The following is a 20,898-nucleotide window of genomic DNA, read 5'->3' as shown; positions in this document are numbered from 1 at the left end:
GCCTCCTGTCTCCCCACCACTTACATTTATCATATAACCCAGATTTCCTAGACATTACAGATTTTCTGTCCTACTGTCCCTTAAGAACAGTTCCATGTGCCACACCAGATGTCTGGGCATATGGTCCTCAATAGCTGTAATATGACTCCATCTCTATTGCAATAAGTCTCTGATTTCTATTCCTCCCTTTTTACTAATAGCTCTGATTACCATTTCAAATACAGTTCCCTTTCTTTTATCTTCAGCCTCAATTTTTAACACTACAAAAGCATACTAATAAGACAAGTTTAACAATACAAAAAATACGAGTACTTTTCATTAAAGGTTATCTATTTCTTCCCTGCTGTTTCCACTTTGACTTGTACAACTCAGGGTCCCTGCACCAGGAGGGCCCAGGGAACATTCAGTACACACAGGAAGCAGCTGCACAGTCCCCTGGGCACCCGTCGGCGAATCGCCCACTCACTAATTCTGTGACCTTGGTTGAGTCACTCGAGTTTCTATGAACCTCGAGGTCTTCCTTATCATGTTGTGCATCTCACCAGCCTGTCAAGTCAAGAGAGATGCGTGAGAACTCTGTGAAGTCTAAAGCCCAAGGCAAACTTAAAGGACTGCTGGGGCGGGGGGGTGCCCTGCAGAAATCTTCACGCCTGTTCTCCCCAGACTTCTCGGTTCACCGTGCAGCTTGAAGGGGCGCACACCACCGCACCCCAGCCCATCAAGTTCACAGGCTCTTCTCGCGGCAGCAGCTTCTCCCGGCCTTGCCTCCCAAGGGACGGAGCCCCAAACCGGGGCTCAGAGACGACCGCGAGGCTCCGGGCACCGTCTGCCACCGGGAGAAAGGAGCCTTCTTTGCAGAGGACCCCTCTGCAGGTGTAACGCGCGCTCCCTCTAGGGCCGCCTCCGGGTCTCAATTATAAACCCGGGTCTTCCCCGGCCTCGGACTCGCCGGGTCCACTCCCCGAACCCGCCAAGTGAAGCCCCTCCTCCGGAAAGCCCCTCGCCGGGAACGCCCCCCCACCCTCCAAAATACCATCCCGCAGCCCAAGCCACGCCCACTATTTAAACTCAGAGCACCCGCGAAAGTGGTTGGTGAAGGTCCCGCGCGGTGAATTATGGGGGCTGAGCCTGCAGAAGGTGGATGCTGGTTGGCTCCTGAGCGAGGGGGCGGGGTAAGAGGCGGAAGCAGGCGTTGGGAGCGGGCTCCGTGGATTTGGAGACCGGAGCGCTCATGGAAGTGGTTAGATGCTGGGAGCATGGTAAGGGGCGCGGGTCTTTTAAGGGCCTCGGGCTGTGTCGGTGTAGTTTGGCGTAATCGTTGTCAACCTCCTCCTCTTTTCAGGGACCGTTTGCTTTCTCAAGACCGGCGTCCGCGATGGCCCGAATAAAGGAAAGAGCTTCTACGTGTGCCCGGCTAATACCTGCAGCTTCGTGCTGGCCGCCGAGTAAGTCTCGAGCTGGGCATGACTGCCCGCCACCGCCAGCTCCCCTCCGCCCTGCGCCACTGTCACTAGGAAAGGTGGGGACCCTGGTCTCTGCAGCCAGGGCGTAGTTGGTGATCCCGGGACAGCGTGGCGTCTTCAGGAGGCGCTCCGTTCCTGCTTGCTCTTTGGCCCTGGGCAGCTGAATCACCCTCTCTGGGCCTCCATTTCGCCCACCTGTAAAATGGAGGGTCGACTACATCTGGAACCTTCTGGTCCTTTCCCGCTCTGGGTTTCTTCTTATTTGCCAGGTCTTCTGCTAGGACATTGTTTCTCCCTGCTAAGTGAGGACATGCAGACATAGTAGAAAATAAGTGATTCTTGTTTTGCACTAGTTTCAGGCCGAATTTGTTTTTAAATGTTTGAGGTTAAAACTCGCTGGTGGTCAGATTGTCAACTTTTTTTTTTTTTTAATATTTTATTTGACAGAGAGAGAAAGATCACAAGTAGGCAGAGAAGCAGGCAGAGAGAGAGGGGCAAGCAGGCTCCCTGCCGAGCAGAGAGCGGGATGTGGGGCTCGATCCCAGGACCTTGAGATCATGACCTGAGCCAAAGGCAGAGGCTTAACCCACTGAGCCACCCAGGCGCCCCGTCAACTACTTTTTAAAAGAGAATTCTCTGGGGGCGCCTGAGTAGCTCAGCTGGTTAAGCATCTGACTCTTTGATTTCCGCTGGGGTCATAATTTTAGGGTCCTGAGATAGGGTCCTGCTTGGAGCCGTGCATCGGGTGTGGAGCCTGCTTAAGATTCTTTCTGTATCTCTCTCTCTTAAAAAAAAAAAAAAAAAAAAAAAGGATTCTCTACATTTAAGCTGTAAGATTGATAATCCAAAGAAACAGGATACTTTCGGGATTAATGCTGAAAGAAAATCAGATATCTGATCAGCATTCTGGTTTTACAAAATTGGAAACTGAGGCCCAGAAATGTTAAGCATCTTCTTAGAGTGAGAAAAGTTAATACTATTGTCATAAAGTGTTAATAAGGCCCACAGCCTATGTGGATTTTTAAACATAATCACATTACATTTTTCTTGCTCTCTACTCAATTTGGTAGAGAAACATGAATTCTCTCCATCTGCTGTAAGGCATAAAGTGGATATCAGTACTAGAAAATAAATTATTTTTTAGCACATATGTATTAACTTATGTTTCCCTTACATGATTGGATGATTTGTGTCTTTGTTGTGCTTTGAAAATTACCGGGACCCAATTTGAAATGGTTTTGAAAAAAGCAGTGTCAGATCTTAAGATAGAAGGGATAAGCCAGTTAAGCTATCAACAACATATCATTAAGTCAGGATTTACTATTTATTTCTAATTCCTATACCAAGTTTCTTAGGTTCTGTACCTTGTTCAAGTTTCATGAAACGTGGAGGCGTGTTCAGACTTGAAGGAACTAAGCATTAATGGTAGCATAAGACTCAGCTTTATGTTAAAAGAAACATACCTTTGGGGCACCTGACTGGCTCAGTTGGTGGAGCATGTGATCTCAGAGTTGAGAGTTCGAGCCCCATGTCGGGTGCAGAGGTAACTTGAAAATAAAATCATTTAAAAAAAGAAACAAACCCTTATATAGAATATCATTTATGTAAATGCTCTGCTGTCAAACTGGTACAATATAATATTTGACTTGACAGTTACTTAATAAACTTGACCAATTTGGAATATGTCTGATAACCACAGTATAAACAAAGCAAAGAAAGAAACAAGCGCCCCACATCATATGAGAGCACTTTAGGTCTTCACTCAAAACTGTGTCACCTCAAATGTTCTATATACATTCACTCATGATAAACTGGAAAAGGAGAGTTAGAAAACTTAGGGCAGGCATGAAGCAGGTTAGGAGAGCCTGCCCCTAAACAGATCGTTATAGGACGAGGGATGATGGAAGAACTTGGGGAAAATTCACAGCCAGCCTTAGGTACTTCAGCTGTGAGTGTCTCACAACATAGGGGTCACAAACACAGTGTAGTTTTGAGCTATTGAGTCATCAGGAGAAAGGTGCATTTATCGTCATCCTGTCTTTAGGGGAGAGTGAAGAAAAATGAAAGCTGTGGAGCCTTTCCCCAGAGGAATGTGCATAGATGTACAAATGTATGGGATTTACAAACCTAGTGGAGGTCATACATGCGTTCTTATGTTTAAAACCCATGGTTTAAGGGCACCTGCGTGGTTCAGTCAGTTTAACATTGGGCTATTGATTTTGGCTCAGGTCATGCTCTCAGGACCATGTGAACGAGTCCTGTGTCAGACTCCACACTGAGTGTAGAGCCTGCTTGAGATTCTCTCTCTCTCCTGCTGCCCTTCCCCCTTGTGCATGCATGCGAGGGCACGTGCGTGTGCATGCGTGCACACACACACACTCTCTCAAAAATAAATTTTAAAAACCCATAGATTGGATTGAATTTTAGAATGCTAATCTCTATTATCTCCTAAAACAAAATTTCCTTTTTTTTTTCCCTCCCCTCTAGTATTCCTGTTTCTCATTGTTTATTGCATGAGGACTGTGTGGTAGGGCTTCAGGGTTTGCTTCTACTGCCAGGCAAGGAAGAATATAGGTAAGTGTCCAAAGGGAAGATCTTCGTGTATTTGCTTCTTTCTTTCCCTGGAAGAATTACAGCCAGGTATGTTTTCCAGAACTGACTATTCTGTAAAAACGATTTTTAACAAAGAGGATTTCTTTGTGTATTGAATGCCTACTGAGCTGTCATTCCTCATTGCTGAGCAAGTGGTTGATCTGAGAATCTGGTTAATTTCAGATCAATTGGTTTTCCTTCCTCCCTCTCCAGCTCTTCAGTAGCCAATACTTTCAGCCCCCCAACAGTCATTAACTTGCAGTGACTTATCAACTATTCCATTTAGTCATAGAATGAAGTAATGTCTAAAAATGTCTAAAGTATGTTAAGTACACAATAAATGTTAGTTTCCCTTCTATTTTATGAAAACTCTGAAGTAAGGCAGGGAAATCTATATAGATGGCAGGTGATATTTATCATGAGTATTGAAAGGTTAGTAGCAATTCAGTAGGGGCAAGAGAAGGGTCATATTTAACAGATCAATACCCTCCATTAGGACACAGATTTAGGAAGTAACCGGGAATTGCAAGCATTTGGTTTGGTAAAAAATTTAGAGTGTGTTGGAATAGAGATTTCAGAAGATAAGGCTGGCTAGGAGGCAGAGGCCAGGTGTGATGGTCGCTATATGATACTCTGTGCAGTTCAGAATGTATATATTCCAGATCAATCTCCCCCCCCCCATATTGGCATTTAAGTACCATCTTCATATGGCACTTAAATGCCAATACTGCTGTTTTTCTTAATTGGGTTGTAGATACAATAGGATGCATCGATTTTAAGTGTTCAACAGTTAAGTTTGAGACATTGATATAACCAAGCCTCAATCAAAATAGAGAAATATTCCCATTACCCCATTAAGTGCCATTGGACTCCCTTCTAGTTAATCCTCCCCTTCCACCATGGGCAACCACTGTTACTCTTCTATGTCTGGCTTCTTTTATGTAACGGTATCTGTGAAATTCATCCACATGGTTGTATGTATCAATAATTCTTCATTATTGCTGAGTTGAGTTCCATTTTGTGATTATCACAGTTTCTTGGGCTTATTTGCCCTCTGTATATCTTCTTTGGTGAAGTATCAGTTTAAATCTTTTGGCCATTTTTTTCATTGAAAATTTTATTGAGGTAATTGTAGATTCTCGTGCATTTATAAGAAATAGTACAAAAAGAGCCCCTGCAGACTTTTTACCTCATGGTAACATTTTGCAAAGTACATATAAATAGTATATAACATTATAGTTAGGATATTATTCAGTCCACTGATCTTACTTGTGAAGATAGTTTTCCTTGTAGTAATATGTGTGTGTGTGTGTGTGTGTGTGTGTGTGTGTGTGTGTGTGTGTGTAGATTTAGTTCTATGTAGTTATCATGTGTAGTTTTTGTGTGTGTGTGTGTGTGTGTGTGTAGATTTAGTTCTATGTAGTTATCATGTGTAGTTTTTGTGTGTGTGTGTGTGTGTGTGTGTGTGTAGATTTAGTTCTATATAGTTATCATGTGTAGTTTTTGTGTATACCACCACACTCAAGATATGGGACAGTTCCTTCATCACTAAATTCCTCTACCCTGCCTCTCACTCCCTCCACCTCGTCTCTGAATCTGCTCTCCATTTCTAAAGTTTGTTCCTTGAGAAATGTTACATCAATGGCATCATAAAGGCTAACTTTGGGGGATTTTTGCTTATTTTAAAAATTGTGTTGTCTTTTTATTATGGAATTGGAAGAGTTCTTTATATATTCCCTATACGTGTTCTTTGGCAAGTACATGTATAATAAATATTTTCTCCAAGTCTTTAGTTTTCATTTTCTTTTTTTTTAAAAGATTTTATTTATTTATTTTTACAGACAGAGATCTCAAGTAGGCAGAGAGGCAGGCAGAGAGAGAGGAGGAAGCAGGCTCCCTGCTGAGCAGAGAGCCTGATGCGGGGCTCGATCCCAGGACCCTGGGAGCATGACCTGAGCCGAAGGCAGAGGCTTTAACCCACTGAGCCACCCAGGCGCCCCTAGTTTTCATTTTTTTAACTCCCTTTTGAAAAGTAGAAGTTTCTCATTTTTATAAAGTCCAATTTATCATTTTTTTGTCCTTTGTGCTTTATGTGTTCTCTCTGAGAAATCTTTGCCTGCCCAAAGATCACAAATTTCCAAGAGTTTCTTCTAGAAGTTTTATAGTTTTTTATTTTTTATTAACATATAATGTATTATCAGCCCCAGGGGTACAGGTCTGTGAATCTCTAGGTTTACATATTTCACAGCACTCACCATAGCACATACCTTCCCCAATGTCCATAACCCAACCACACTCTCCCTACCCACCTTCCCCCTAGCAACCTTCGTTTGTTTTGTGAGATCAAGAGTCTGTTACGGTTTGTCTCCCTCCCGATCCCATCTTGTTTCATTTTTTCCTTCCCTACTCCCCAGACCCCCCCCCCCCACTTTGCTTCTCAATTTCCTCATATCAGGGAGATCATATGTTAATTGTCTTTCTCTGACTGACTTATTTCGCTCAGCATAATACCCTCCAGTTTCATCCACGTCATCATAAATGGCAAGATTTCATTTCTTTTGATGGCTGCATAGTATTCCTGTGTGTGTGTGTGTGTGTGTGTGTGTGTGTGTGTGTGTGTATCACATTTTTTTTATCCATTCATCTGTTGATGGATATCTAGGTTCTTTCCATAGTTTGGCTATTGTGGACATTGCTGCTGTAAACACTACTAAACACTATTTTCCTCTCAGGACTGCCTTTGCTCTTTCCCACAGATTTTGAACAGTTGTGTTTTCGTTATCATTTGTTTCCCTGAATTTTTTCAATTCTTTAATTTCCTGGTTGAACCATTCGTTCTTTAGTAGGATGCTCTTTAGCTTCCATGTATTTGGTTCTTTCCAAATTTCCTCTTATGATTGAGTTCTAGCTTCAGAGCATTGTGGTCTGAAAATATGCAGGAAATGATCCCAATCTTTTGGTACCAGTTGAGACCTATTTGTGACCCAGGATGTGAGCTATTCTGGAGAATGTTCCATGTGCCCTAGAGAAGAATGTGTATTCTGTTGCTTTGGGATGTAATGTTCTGAATATATCTGTGGTGTCCATCTGGTTCAGTGTGTCATTTAAGGCCTTTCTTTTGTTTGGATAATCTGTCCATTTCAGTGAGGGGGGGTGTTAAAGTCCCCTGCTATTATTGTATTATTATCGATATGTTTCTTTGATTTTATTATTAATTGGTTTATGTAGTTGGCTGCTCCCATGTTAGGGGCATAGATATTTAAAATTGTTAGATCTTTTTGTTGGACAGATGCTTTGAGTATAATATAGTGTCCTTCCTCATCTCTTATTATAGTCTTTGGCTTAAAATCTAATTTATCTGATATAAGGCTTGCCACCCCAGCTTTCTTTTGATGTCCATTAACATGGTAAATTGTTTTTCAACCCCCTCACTTTAAATCTGGAGGTGTCTTCGCGTCTAAAATGAGTTTCTTTTTTTTTTTTTTTTTTTTTAAATTTAAACAACTCTTTTTTTTTTTTTTAAACATTTATTTGACAGAGACAGATCACAAGTAGATAGAGAGGCAGGCAGAGAGAGAGAGAGAGAGGGAAGCAGGCTCCCTGCTGAGCAGAAAGCCCTATGTGGGACTTGATCCCAGGACCCCGAGATCATGACCTGGGCCGAAGGCAGTGGCTTAACCCACTGAGCCACCCAGGCGCCCCTAAAATGAGTTTCTTGTAGGCAGCATATTGATGGCTTTTTTTTTTATATCCGTTCTGATACCTGTGTCTTTTGATTGGGGCATTTAGCCATTAACATTCAGGGTAACTACTGAGAGATATGAATTTAGTGCCATTGTATTGCCTGTAAGGTGACTGTTACTGTATATTGTCTCTGTTCCTTTCTGGTCTACTATTTTTAGGTTCTCTCTTTGCTTAGAGGACCCCTTTCAATATTTCCTGTAGAGCTGGTTTGCTGTTTACAAACACTTAGTTTTTGTTTGTCCCAGAAGCTTTTTTTAAGATTTTGGACATTTTTTTTTTAAATTTTATTTATTTATTTATTTGAGAGAGAGAGAGAGAGATCACAAGGAGGCAGAGAGAGAGGGGGAAGCAGGCTCCCTGCTGAGCAGAGAGCCTGATGCAGGGCTTGATCCCAGGACTCGGGGATCATGGCCTGAGCCGAAGGCAGAGGCTTTAACCCATGGAGCCACCCAGGTGCCCCTCCTGGAACCTTTTTATCTCTCCTTCTATTTGCAATGATATAGAGATTTTATAGTTTGTTTATTTTTTTTTTCTTAATGGCTTTTCTTTTTCATTTGTGATCTACTCCAAATAATTTTGGATATCTTATGAGATAGAAATAGTTCATTTATTTTTCCATATGTTACTGAGTGAATATATTATTTGGTTGTCTTGGCACCATTATGGAAGACTTCCCTTTCCCCATAGAAGTACTTGGCACTTTGTAAAAAATCAGTGACCATCATGTTACAGATCTGTTTTTTGAACTTGTTAACCTGTTCTCTTGGTCCTTTTGCCTATCCTGACACAAGCAGGTAAGATAGTGTGAGTCTTCTAACATTCTTTTTCAAGATTGGCTCTTCTGAGTCATTTCCATATAAAATGTAGCATCAACTTCTACATTTCCTTAGGTTGGTATTACAACGAATCTGTATAGATCCTTTTGGGAAGAACTGACATTAATGTTGATTTTCCAGTCTACGAGCATGGTGTATTTATGGCTTTTTTCCCCCCCAGCATTGTTGAATAGTTTTCATTGTAGAGTACTCCTTTTGTTAAATTTAATCCTCAGAGAGTGTTACGGGTTTTGATGCTATTATAAATGGTATTTTTAAATTGTTTACTTTTTTTAAAGATTTATTTATCTGAGAGAGAGAGGAAGTGGGGGAAGGGGTGGAGGGAGAAAATCTCAACCAGACTACCTGCTGAGCACAGAGCCCCACACGGTGACAATCTCATGACCCTGAGATCATGACCTGAGCCGAAACCAAGAGTCAGATGCTCAACCAACTGAGCCACCCAAGCGCTCTGAAATTTTCACCTTTTGACTGTTTCTGTTGTTGTTGTAGTTGTTGTTAGTACAGTGGGGCTGGTAAGCCTCTAGAGCGTGAAGTCAGGATGTCCTGACACCTAAAACCATATACATGCTGCTGGGGGGGGCCCCTCTACCATATGGGAAGAATGTTCGAGGTTGTAGGAAGCCACTGAAGAAAGTTTGCTCCAATTGCATTAATAAAAGACAGATGGTTGAAGATGGTTGGTCAGAAAGGAAGATGGTGGAGGCAAGAAGACTTATGATATAGAGGTGCTATTAAATGTCTAGTAAATGGCATAGTCAGTATCACCGCCATTGACTCTTCTGTGATAGGAAAATGCGGGAACTAACATTTAGAGAGGTTAGGAAAGGAAGCAGGTTCCAGGGTTGTGAAGTGGCATTGCTGAGATTCAGACCTTGGTCTTGCCAGTTCTAGATGCATCCCCTTTAGTCTCTAAGTGTGCTTGGATTGAGGCATTGGCAGTGGAGTTGGGTGTACTTAGATTGCAAAAAGCTTTGGTAGAGCATTTAAACTTGTACCTTTCTCCTTCATTTTCCCCTCAGGAGCTGTGATCCTGGCAGTCCTGACTTCTCTGGGTTTATCCTTCCCTGGGTGAGGTCGTGGGTATGATGCACACAGTCTGGCATTGGCTCACTGTGAGTGTTCAGTAAATGCTGCTTGAGTTGGGATTTATGGGTGATGAGTTTACTATTAAGCAAGACAAGGAAAGAAAGGTAATATCAGTAGAGGATTGGGATGTGTGGACAACACAGACAGCTTTGAACTAGTCACGTCTTACATATATATGAGACCAGCTAGAGAAGCGAGTGCAGCTCCAAAGAAAGGTCTACGCTCAAGGTGGAATTCTGAGAATTTACCATGAATAGTCTTCATACTAGGTAGATGAGGCTGAGAGGTGATCATTATTTTAAGATAGAAAAGTAAAGGGGCACCTGGGTGGTTTAGTTGATTAAGCGTCTGACTCTTGATTTTGGCCCGGGTCATGATCTCAGAGTTGTGAGACAGAGTGCTGTGTCAGGCTTCTCGCTAGGCGTGGAGCCTGCTTAAGATTCTCTCTCTCCTTCTCTTGCTCCTCCCCCTCTAGAAAAAATAAAATAGAAAAGTAAAGTATGCCAGTGTTTTTGTTTTAGCCCAAGTCTGGAACATTATTAACTAGGAGGTACTTACTGGAGGTTTTAAAAGGTTGTTTAAGGATAAATAAAATACAGTTCGACAACACACAGTAAATAAAAAACAAGAAACAGTCAAGTACCCTGATACATAGTCCGGACTGGAAATTTTAACAGAATTAGATACATCTAGTACATCAGTAGATGACTTCCGTAGTAGACAGTAAGGGCTTTTAGCCAGAATCCCTGCACTCTGGAGAATAACCTCAGGGAATATAACCTTTTCTTCTGAAAACTGAACTTAAAGTACTTTGTGTCTTTGACTTAATTCCAGCATGTTTGGAGCTTAACCCAATTAGGTGACAGGTGCAGCCAAGTAATGGGAAGGAGGTATAAGCCCAGATGAGGCAAAGATGCCCATTTTTCATTCCTTGGCATGTAGATGCATTTGTGTGCAGTTCTCTAACTTAAACACCAGATGGTGGCACTCACTAGCATTTGACTGGCCCTTCAGCCTTGGCCCTCTGTTTACGGACAAGAAACAGTCACTTCAGTAGAACCAGAGGAAGGAACTCTTGCCCTGACTTGAATGATGTGATACACACACTTTGATTTACAAATCAAGTGTGGACATTGTCATTGAACTTCCTGAGTTTTTGTTTGCTCCTCTCGAATTTTCCCCTCCTCTCCTTTGTCTTTCAACTTCTCAAGGATCTAGAATCAAAGTAGAAGGAAGTATTCTTTATCTGTAACTAGGTAAAACAAGTTTTAGTTCTTTAACTGATTGTTGTGGGATGTTCAAAATATTTTATTTTTAGGGATGCCTGGGTGGCTGTCGATTAAGTGACTGCCTTCAGCTCAGGTCATGATCTCAGAGTTCTGGGATGGAGCCTGGCATTGAGCCCTGTGGATGGGCCCGCTGTTCAGCAGGGAATCTGCTTCTCCCTCTGCCCTCCCACCCCACTGGTGCACGCTCTCACTTTCTCTACTCTTTCTCTCTCAAATAAATTTAAATTGAAAAAAATCTATTTTACTTTTAATAACATTTGAGTCTTTGTATGTCTAGCAGATTCCTTGTGTGGTTGGTTATTGGGTAAGATTGGGGTGCAGACGATGTAGCCCAGTGATGATTTTCTGGGAAGATGATAGAAATTTGGGTCTAAGTCAGGCCCGTGCAGAAGCACGTGAAGTTCCACCCCCATGAAGAGCCCCCCCTCAATAAAGCTAGTACATCTTGTAGTGTATTTATATGGTAGAGTATCATACACCGTGCTGTGTAATGGAAGGAATCCTCGTATATGAAGGCTGTTAGCTCTAAGTGTCGCACTTTCCCCACTTTGCCTTTTGTCTTATAATCTTGCTAATGGTATTTTCATCATATGGAAGTTTAAAACTTTATTTTCATGGCCATAAAGTAGAGGAGAGCCATGTTCCTTAGTAGCTCCCTCAGGTGGAAGTTTAAAACTTTAATTTGGCCAGAATTGCCAAATCCTTCACCCCTCAGCTGCAGGGCTTTAGGTCCTACTTAGAAAAGCCTGCTTCCCCTTAGGATTAAGAAAACCATTCATCTCTCTTTTTTCTGCAGAACATTTACAGTTGCATTTTTTACATTTACATTTTTGTTTCATCTTGAATTTTAACGTAAGAGAACGATGAGGTAGAAATCCAGCTTCAGGTTTTCCTAGTGCTGGTACATATAAACAAGGGAACCTGTGTTCTTAAGGGGCTCTGACACCACTGGGTAAGAGTCAGACACACGAAGACTGTAGCCCAGCGCGATCTACATGTATAGCACATTGGATGTGTTGAAATGCAGGTGCTTCTCTGATCTAGTAAGACCAGCAGGTAGGAGTTAATGCTTTCTTACTGAGAAAGTGTAGGAGTTGACACCTGAGCTTGACCTTGAATGACCTTTATAATTTGGATACAGTATAAAGATAAGGAAGTACTTGGGGCTATAAGCGGAAGCGTGGATATAGGAATAAGCAAGAGGGTCAGAGAGCATGAACTAATGATTAGTGTTGCTTAGCAAGTCCTTAATATGGGTCAGGCATTGGTCTGACCCTTATCTTTACATGTATTAATGCATGTGGTCTTCACAGTGATCACCGGAGGTAGGTACTTTTTTTTTTTTTTGGCCATTTTAGAGAAAAGGAAACTGGCACAGAGGCTAATCAAATGAATTATCTGAGGATTTAGAGCTAAATGTAGTGAGGCTGGGATTCTGACCAAGGAGGAAGACTCTGGAGCCCAAGGGAATCCTGGCCTGACTAAAGTGAACGTGCCTGATAGTGTAAATCTAGGTTGGATGATCAACCTGTAGGAGGAAGGGAGGATATGCCTTCTCGTGGAGCATTGAAGAGGTCTGGTTCTCTAGCTGTGTTCATTATTACTGTTTATTGCTTACATCCTGGGAGATAATGAATATACTGCAGAAATTACATTCTTCTTCATGGCAGAATCAATATTTGCTTTCCCTGTGAATATATTTCCGTTGCTTTCTTTGTTGATTTGTAATTTAATAAAGATAACAAACGTTTTATCCTAAAAACAGAGAAGCCGACCCAGATTGGTTTTAATAAAAATATAAGTACAGGCATTTTTAGCACCATGCCTAGAACATAGTAGATGTTTAGTTGTTAAATCAGAGATGTGTTGTTTTGTCCCTTCTTGGTCTCTTAAGTCCTGCCCTTTTGAAAGTCTACAGTCACTTGGGCTTTCAAATAGATACGATTTATGAAATGTTCTTGTCAGTGAAGATTTCAAGTACTTGATACACTTAAAATAACAGCAGAAATTTATTCCTGATTCACTTTGATAAGGAGTGGTACTGCCCGATAGTTGCCAGTACTTTAAATTGTTATGCATTTGAAGCATCTCGGAAATTTTATTACACATGTTCAATATAATATCCTGTTGTGGTGAGAAAAACTAAAGAGACCAGCAAATTATTTTCAGAAAATAGTGAGCTTGGACAGGAAAATTGTGAGTTTATCCCGGGGCAGGGGGTGCTGGACATACTTTCTTTTCAGTTTGACTGGAACACTTGTTCATTTGAGGCTTATCTTTGCTTATGTGTCCAGGTGAGGTAATGACGTCTGGGGATTTTGAATTGGGACTCGGACTGTCATGATTCATGTTGTATATCATAGGACTAATTTAAGAGGTTAGAAAAAGAGCAAGAGATTAAACTGAAAGAAAGAAGAAAGAAAGGATTAATGTAGGTAAAAATGGAATTTAATGAGTCAGATAACAGCAGTAAATAAAATCCAGAAGGTAATTGATCAAGAAAAACCGAGAAGACCCTAGTATACAATATGAGAAATAAGCAGTTACCCTACAGATACATTAAGATTCATTGTGACATTGTTTTTAGTAGCATAATATTGGAAACAACCAAACTGTCTAGTCTATCAAGAGGGTTCTTTTTTTTTTTAATAAGGAGGGTTCTTAATAAATAAATAATGGAGCTCTAAATATGTATATATATACACATAAAATATATGCACATATATATGTGTGAACCCTTTATGTGTTCTAGAAAAGTCTTGACTGCATTGTTAAAAATGCAATGTAGTTAGTATCATGTATACTAATGCTATCCATTTGTGTGGAAAAGGAAATTATGATTCATATATTTATGTTGATCTGAATATATTAAAATCTCTGGAAAGGTAAACAGAAAGCTAATAGGAATGGGTACTTGGAAAGGATGGGAACTCGGCGTATAGGTTACTGTGAGAGGGTCCTTTTCGTGGCTTTATATTTTCTGGTTGAGTTTGTTGCCTAATTAAACAGTGAAGTAAAATGATATTTAAAAGCTGCTTTTCTTTGATTATTAAATGTGTTTGAAGACTCATCTTGGGTAAGGAAAAAATCAGCTCACTCTATTTAATTCCATGATATTTGACAGTTATGTACAAAAGGCAAGGCATAGTTGGGAATAAAGAGATCACATATGGCTAAAGCCTTCTGGTTGCTGAAAATGTCGGGCAGACAGGCAGATACGAGTATAATACAACTCAATATAACAGAAATACAGAAACAATACAGTGGATGGACAGGGAAAGCAATATGGGAAAACTTTGCAAAGGAGGTATGGCTTGAACTGGACCCTGAGGGACATATAGGACTTTGACAACTGGCGATGGGGGATGTGGTGGGCAAATAGGGATGAAGACATTCTTTGGATGGAGGGAGAATCACATGCAAAATCTGGCATGCTGGAGAGCACATGCATGGTTTCATTCATGAATGGAGCAGCATAGTCATTTCTGTGTGGGGAGTTGTAGGCTGTGTTTACTGGTACAGGGACAGTCTTGTATTGGAATGTATGTCTGAGTACAGTCTTTTTTTTTTTTTTTAATGGGAAATTGCAAGTATATACAAGTAGACAAGATAGACTATTACAGCATATGAGCTCCAACAGTTACCAACTCAATGCCAGTCTTGTTCTGTGTATACTCTACCCACTCTTCCCTGCCATCTCCTGCCATATTTTCAAACAGATCCCAGATAACATCATTTCTTCTGTAAATGTTTCATTGTATGGCTCTAAGATAGGGATTCTCTCTCTTTTTAACCAGTTGGAGTGCAGATTTCCAGGAGCTTCATAGATGTCATAGTTTATTTTTAATGATTTTCTGTTTATATGTTTAAATCAATAAATAAGTTTCACAGTTGCAGTTGATTGATGTGTCTATGACGTCTCCGGAGTTCTGTCTCCATTTTTCCCCCTCCCTTGTAATTTATGTTTTGAAGGAAGGCAGTTGTTTGTCATAGATCATTTCTCACGGTCAAGATCTTACAGATCACATCCCTGTGGCCAAGCTCTGTGTGTTCCTATTGTTTGTATTTTCCATAAATTGGTAATTGAATCTGGGGGTTTGACCTGATCTGGGTTAATTTTTGTTTGTTTTGGTTTGGCTTAGTTTTGTTTTGTTTTACTGTATAGATTGTATCGTGGTTTCCCATCAAGGATACCTAATGTCTGCTTCTCTTTTTCTGATTTTAGCAGCCACTGCTGATCATGTTTCTGTTTTAGTTATTCTTTGCAGAGTAAAGAGGATAAACCTGTGTACATCTTGGTTTCCATGACACTTCTTTTCTTCCATTTCTTAGTCCTTCTACATACCCTGTGCAGTAGAGAATTTCTAAATGTAAATATAGGAGTAATTGGTTTCAAGTGACCTTTGAAAACTGGCACCAAATAGTTGCAAGATATTTTTGGATGAAAAAGCAGTTTGTATCATTGTGATGGATTTCCACAGCCTTGATTGTTTGTGTTTTATATTTCACTAGATTGTTCTTCCAGTGCGTTAGAAGTAAGGCGGCGGGGAAGCAATGGTGCGGAAGTATCCCGTGGCAGGTAGGAGTTATTCCCGTCTTCTAGCCTGCTCTCTCAAGACTGGTTAATCTGTGGTGTCACCAAGAAAGACCTTGAAGTCCAGTATAAACTGGTCGGTCTTCATCATACTTGTCTCTGAAAGATAGTTCTTTTCTTTAAGCAACGTAGACCCTATTGGGTCTTCTAATTCAAAGGACTTCTTCGTTATAGTGAAGATTTAATCATTTACCTCCCGTTTCACGTAAATAATCAAGGTCTTAAATGGAGTCACTGTTCTGTTTAGGAAAAAATTTGGATTTACTTGACCGATTTCAGCATCTTGTTATAGACTGGAATCTCCTTGATGTTGGTATAAATAGGGTGTTATTCGTAAGCTCCTAGACCGTGAGAGACTGACAGATGCCCAGAGCATGAGAGGCTCAACCCAGGGAAGCGGCAAGACTTTTGTTGGTCGAAATGTAGCTCATACTTGTCACTCTGGCTTCCTATAGTGAAATTGCCCTAAAGCCAAACTCCAAGCATAAGACATTGTATACGTTTGAGGATCAGTTCATCTCTAGAGAATAATTTTTTGTGAAAGGTAAACATTGTGGCTATTGCAACTGCAAAAGCACTTGATTGGGTCAATGCTTGTCCTTGAGGCCCAGGAAAGCAGTGGTCACGGACAGAGAAGGAACCAGGCTTCTAAAGTACTGTTCAGGAACTAATATTTCATGAGTTAGGCACATAGTCCTTCTGAGAGCTAAAAATGGTCCCAGGAATGTTTAGAAATATTGGACTACTGTTTCCATTTCCTCTGGAAAAAAAAAAAAAGGCATTCTAGATACGATGCTCGCATTAATGTTTAATATTAAGGGTTTTTTTTTTTTTTTTGTCTTTTAGGAGCCTTGTTCCGGAGAACATTCTGTAACCAACAAGTCTCAGCGTGCCTCTGAGCCTCTTCATTGTCTTTCCACCCAGCAGAGAAACCCTTTCAAGGTGCTGGACAAGAATCAAGCACCATCTCTCTGGAAGCAGTTCACTGAAGGTGAGGAAAAGGTGGCCGATAAGCCAAAGGAAAAGGGAGATGGGCTCGTGGATCAAAAGAAAGAACGGAAGCCTGAATCCAACTGCTGGATGAAGAAAGATCTCTCATCTGGCCCGGTGGAGGGAACGAAAAAGCAGCCTGTACCTCAAGAGCAGCAGCGAGGAGAGAAGACAGAGTTTCAGCACGAAGCCAAGGAGAGGGAAGGGACGCACACAAGAAACCTTTCTGAGGTTAAATCCAAGCAGTGCCATGGTGAGGAGCCGAGAAAACCATGTGGGTCTCTTCGGGAGAAGTCACATGTTGAGAGTCATCATGTCCAAAAAACATCAGAGCCTCTGAGGGAAAAAGGAACCAATCCTTTGCCTGGGAATATTCACAGTCAGAACCCAGTAAGCAAGCCCCAGAAAGGGGAACCGGTCAGCAAAGAGCACCCCAAGAGCCAGGAGCTGAGAAAAACAAAGGCAAGGCATGGTTCATGCTCACAGACCACCCGACAGTCAGAGCCTGGGGATGGACCTGCTCCGGGCGGACCAGCAGCACGGTGTGCACCACTGGCCACAGTCCACTCCCCAGGACAGAGGCCAGAGGCGACCTCCAGCTGTGGTGACCATGAGGAGAATAATGCCGTTTTCACTTCCTCTAAACCTCCCTTGTTCTTTGACTCGACGACTCCGGACTCACAGAAGGAGGAGAGCCTCCCATTCCCTGGTCAGAGTGTGCAAACAAAAACATCTGCCTCAGGTGTTTCCAGGAGGGCGGAGTCTTCAGACCCAGCAGCACATCGTGTGTACCTCACAACACAACTGAAGCAAAAGAAGGTAATTACTCCTGACCCACCATGTGCTTTGTGTTTAAGGTTTGAGCAGTGGTTGGTGGGCACTACAGGCAAGTCAACTATGTCAGTGTGAGAAAGGTTTTGTAGGTGGATAGTTAGGTTCTATCTTTTCCTGGGTTTATATTTGTGGATTTAAAAAAACAAAAAAACCCCCAAGTTTTCACACATATACTCAAAGGACTCTAATTGCGGAGTTTTCACATTTTAGATTGCTTTATTCTGAACCTACCTTTCTAACAACTTGAGACGAAAGATATCTTACAGGATCTGTTTTTCAGAGCACACTGAAGTCAGTGAACATCCAGGCTCTTCCAGACAAGGGTCAGAAGTTGCTCAAGCAAATTCAGGAGTTAGAGGAAGCCCTTGGTGCTCTTGCCCTCTCCCCAGAGCCAGGTAAAATGGGTTACGCCCCAGAACTCGGGGTCTGTGGGAACTTTAAAAGAGACATTCGACAAGCCCTTTCAGTAAAGAATCTGTTGCTCCATTTACCTGTTCATTTGATTATCTACTTCTGAGCTTTTCAAAATGACCCCTGTGATTTATAAAAGCTTCCTTCATTTCCTGTGGGCTCAACTCTTTCCCATCGTTTAAGAACTTTCCAGTGCTGTGCCCTTGAGGTCTTCCCCAGCTTATAGGAGTGGTAGTGAGCCCACCCCCTCTTGACCTCTGCTCCCACGTACAGTTCCTTTGCTTTCCTGAATTATAGCCTGTGCTTTCCTTGGTTTTTTTTGAGCAGACACCAATGAGAAGAGTAACACTCCAGTGCCGCAACAGAGAAACGTCACCAAATCTACCAATGAGTCCCTTCCCTGGGTGCCTCCCCAGCCCCTGCAGGGTCAGGGTCTCGAGCCTCCGGGTTCTCAAGGATGGAAGGCTGCCTGCCCAGCAGCTGCTGGGGGATCCAGTCGTGGCTATGTAGGTAAGATCCAAGGGCCTGGGCCCAGTGTGAGTGGCTACTCCTACAAGTTTAATGCTGCCTAGGAGATGTCTTTGTGCCCGTGTGAAGGGAGAAGCTGTTCTGGAGGTGTAAGTTGCCTGCGTGATACAGATTGTGATGCTTAGCTGAGCTTGCACAATGTTGAGATTTCTGTGCCTGCTGTGTTCACTGACCTTGATCACGAGCCTTAATCAGTTAACCCGGGGGCTGGCATGTGGGAATCCTCTCATAAATATTTGTGAATGAAAACTCAGACTTACTCCACAGCGAGGTAGGCACACCAGCAGGCACATATGCACCCCATGTATTAAGGCCGAGCGGAGAAGCAGCAGAAGTCAAGCTGATGACCAAAGACCCACCGAGAGCAGTGGCACCCTATTTAAATGAGTTTCTGTCCTGAACTTTCCAGAAAACTGTGGCTTAGAAGTAACTAGGTCATATGTCTTAGGATGGGTTGGTTTGCTGATGAGGAGACGGTACCCGAGCTCGCTGGTCCGGTTGGCTGGCAGTGACTGGAAAAGCTAAGGCTAGTTTTCTCCCAGCTGAGGAGCCCTAGCGATCTAGAAGGGGAAAAGGAAGGAAGCAAGGAAACAAAAGGGAAGGAAAGGGAGAAAGTGGAAGAGTGATAGTTAACGGGGGTAAGAAATAGGAGCTGGATACAACTGAGGGCAGCCTAAAAAACAGAAAATGTGCTTGTTTCGGGACGCTTGGGGGTCTCAGTCGGTTGAGTGTCCGACTCTTGATTTTGGCTCAGGTTGTGACCTCAGGTTCATGAGATCGAACCCTGCATTGGGCTCCATGCTCTGCAGGGAGTCTGCTTGTCTCTGTCTCTGGGGGTGGGCCAACCCCTACTTTGCATGCTTACATGTGCCCGCTCATTCTCTCTCAAAATCCTGGCACGGCGCAGTCAGCATGTGACGTGCACATCAGTGGGTGTCCCTCTGTCTACCTAAAAGTCCACAGATTCCACTAGCCCAGCCTTCCCCGTTGCTGGCTTCCATTCTTTGCATCCAGCCCCAAGGAGTTTTTCTTCCTAAAATAATAGTGGCGTTACCTTTTCCTCTGCCACCTCTTCAAAACTGGAGGGGGAAAAAAAGCCCACCAAAAATACTCCAAATGAATGAAAATACTTTTCATCAATTTTCTGTTATTTTGCCCTTGATTTTTGGAAGCATGTGGTTAAACCAATGGAAAATGGGGTTCGTGGAGCCTGTGAGAAAGGAAAATCTCGGAGTGAGAATTTGTAGATTGTGCAGATCGGTTACCTGGTGAATCGTGAGTTGCGAGATTGCAGCACTTGTGACACCTTTCCATCTGTCTTTCCACCTGTCTGTCTGCAGGCCCTGCACAGGATGGCCCTCATGCGACTTGGAGAATCATCAGTAAAGCCATCGATGAGCTGCACGCGTCACTTGAGTCGCGGCCAGGAGAGACAGCCATGGCGGAGGACCCAGCTGGGCTGAAGGTGAGCTGGGGGAGACTCGAGGCACAGCATGTCCTCCAAGAGTGTCCCTGCACCACGGATGGGGAGACCCTGGGGGCTGCCTGGTGGAACACCCTCCTGATGGATCTTTCTTACACGTAATGCTTTCGTGGCTTCCCTTGGAGTGTTTTCTCCTCCTGTTTAGCACTGAGGAAAAAAGGACAACACCCACTTTTTTTTTTTTCTTAAAGCCATAAGGTTCCGTAGGTCAGTAGCAATAGAAGACCAATTTATTGAGCTTCAGAGGTGCCACAAAGATGCAAAGGACTTGCTGCTCTTAACTGGTTGGGGGGGAAGTGCATCTACAACATCCGTGAAACAGCTAGAAAAGGACACAGGAACACAGGCAAAGTGTGCACTGTACTGGACCACGGACGGTATACCGAATAAGGGAGAAGTCCCCGTAGGTCAAGCATTCTTTGTCGCCTGCCTGCCCTGTGCCTTCACAGACGTACAAGCCCAAAGGAAGCAGGGGTTCCTTCCAAACACTCTGGGTAGAGAGAAGGTGCCGGGAGCAGGACCAGCAAGCGAAGGTGGGGAGCGGGTGACGTCCCCGAGCAGGGGTCTCCCGGGCAGTGTGGCGTGGCACAGGGAGGCAGCTCAGAGAGACTTGCTCCAGAGATGGGATGAAATCATCTAGAATCTCAAGCCAGGTAGCTTCCTGAAGGTGGTTTTTGTTACGGAATGCAAGATGAACTCGAGTTAAGAAAAGACTGGAAGGGGGTGTCTGCCAAAAGGCTATTGAAATTTATGACTTATGGTGTGAGGGGGACCTTGCCTGCAGAGAGGAGAGTCAGTTTTTTTTTTTTAAAGATTTTATTTATTTATTTGACAGAGATCACAAGTAGGCAGAGAGGCAGGCAGAGAGAGCGGGGAGGCAGGCTCCTTGCTGAGCAGAGAGCCCGATGTGGGGCTCGATCCCAAGATCCTGGAATCATGACCTGAGTCAAAGGCAGAGGCTTTAACCCACTGAGCCACCCAGGTGCCCCAGGAGAGTCATATTTTAAGAAAGAGAATGAGGAAGAACCATCAGAATGGCTTCATC

The 20,898-nt window shown here is 42.9% G+C and overlaps 1 protein-coding gene across 1 annotated transcript in view; it reads left to right on the top strand.

Annotated features, from left to right (window-relative positions):
* The first annotated feature begins 1,186 nt into the window (after positions 1–1,186).
* TTF2 (transcription termination factor 2) overlaps positions 1,187–20,898 on the top strand; it is a 42,282-nt gene continuing 22,570 nt past the window's right edge. Inside the window, exons 1-8 of the mRNA XM_046027361.1 lie at positions 1,187–1,259; positions 1,343–1,445; positions 3,951–4,037; positions 15,526–15,592; positions 16,454–17,416; positions 17,712–17,826; positions 18,170–18,352; positions 19,711–19,835. Coding sequence (XP_045883317.1) covers positions 1,232–1,259; positions 1,343–1,445; positions 3,951–4,037; positions 15,526–15,592; positions 16,454–17,416; positions 17,712–17,826; positions 18,170–18,352; positions 19,711–19,835 — 1,671 coding nt within the window. The 5' untranslated portion in view covers positions 1,187–1,231. The remainder of the gene's footprint in view (positions 1,260–1,342; positions 1,446–3,950; positions 4,038–15,525; positions 15,593–16,453; positions 17,417–17,711; positions 17,827–18,169; positions 18,353–19,710; positions 19,836–20,898) is intronic.

This window comes from Meles meles, chromosome 1 (assembly GCF_922984935.1).
Source record: "Meles meles chromosome 1, mMelMel3.1 paternal haplotype, whole genome shotgun sequence".
NCBI lineage: Eukaryota > Metazoa > Chordata > Mammalia > Carnivora > Mustelidae > Meles > Meles meles.
The sequence above is the reverse complement of the archived record's forward strand: the minus strand, read 5'-3'. Positions and strand labels throughout refer to the sequence as shown.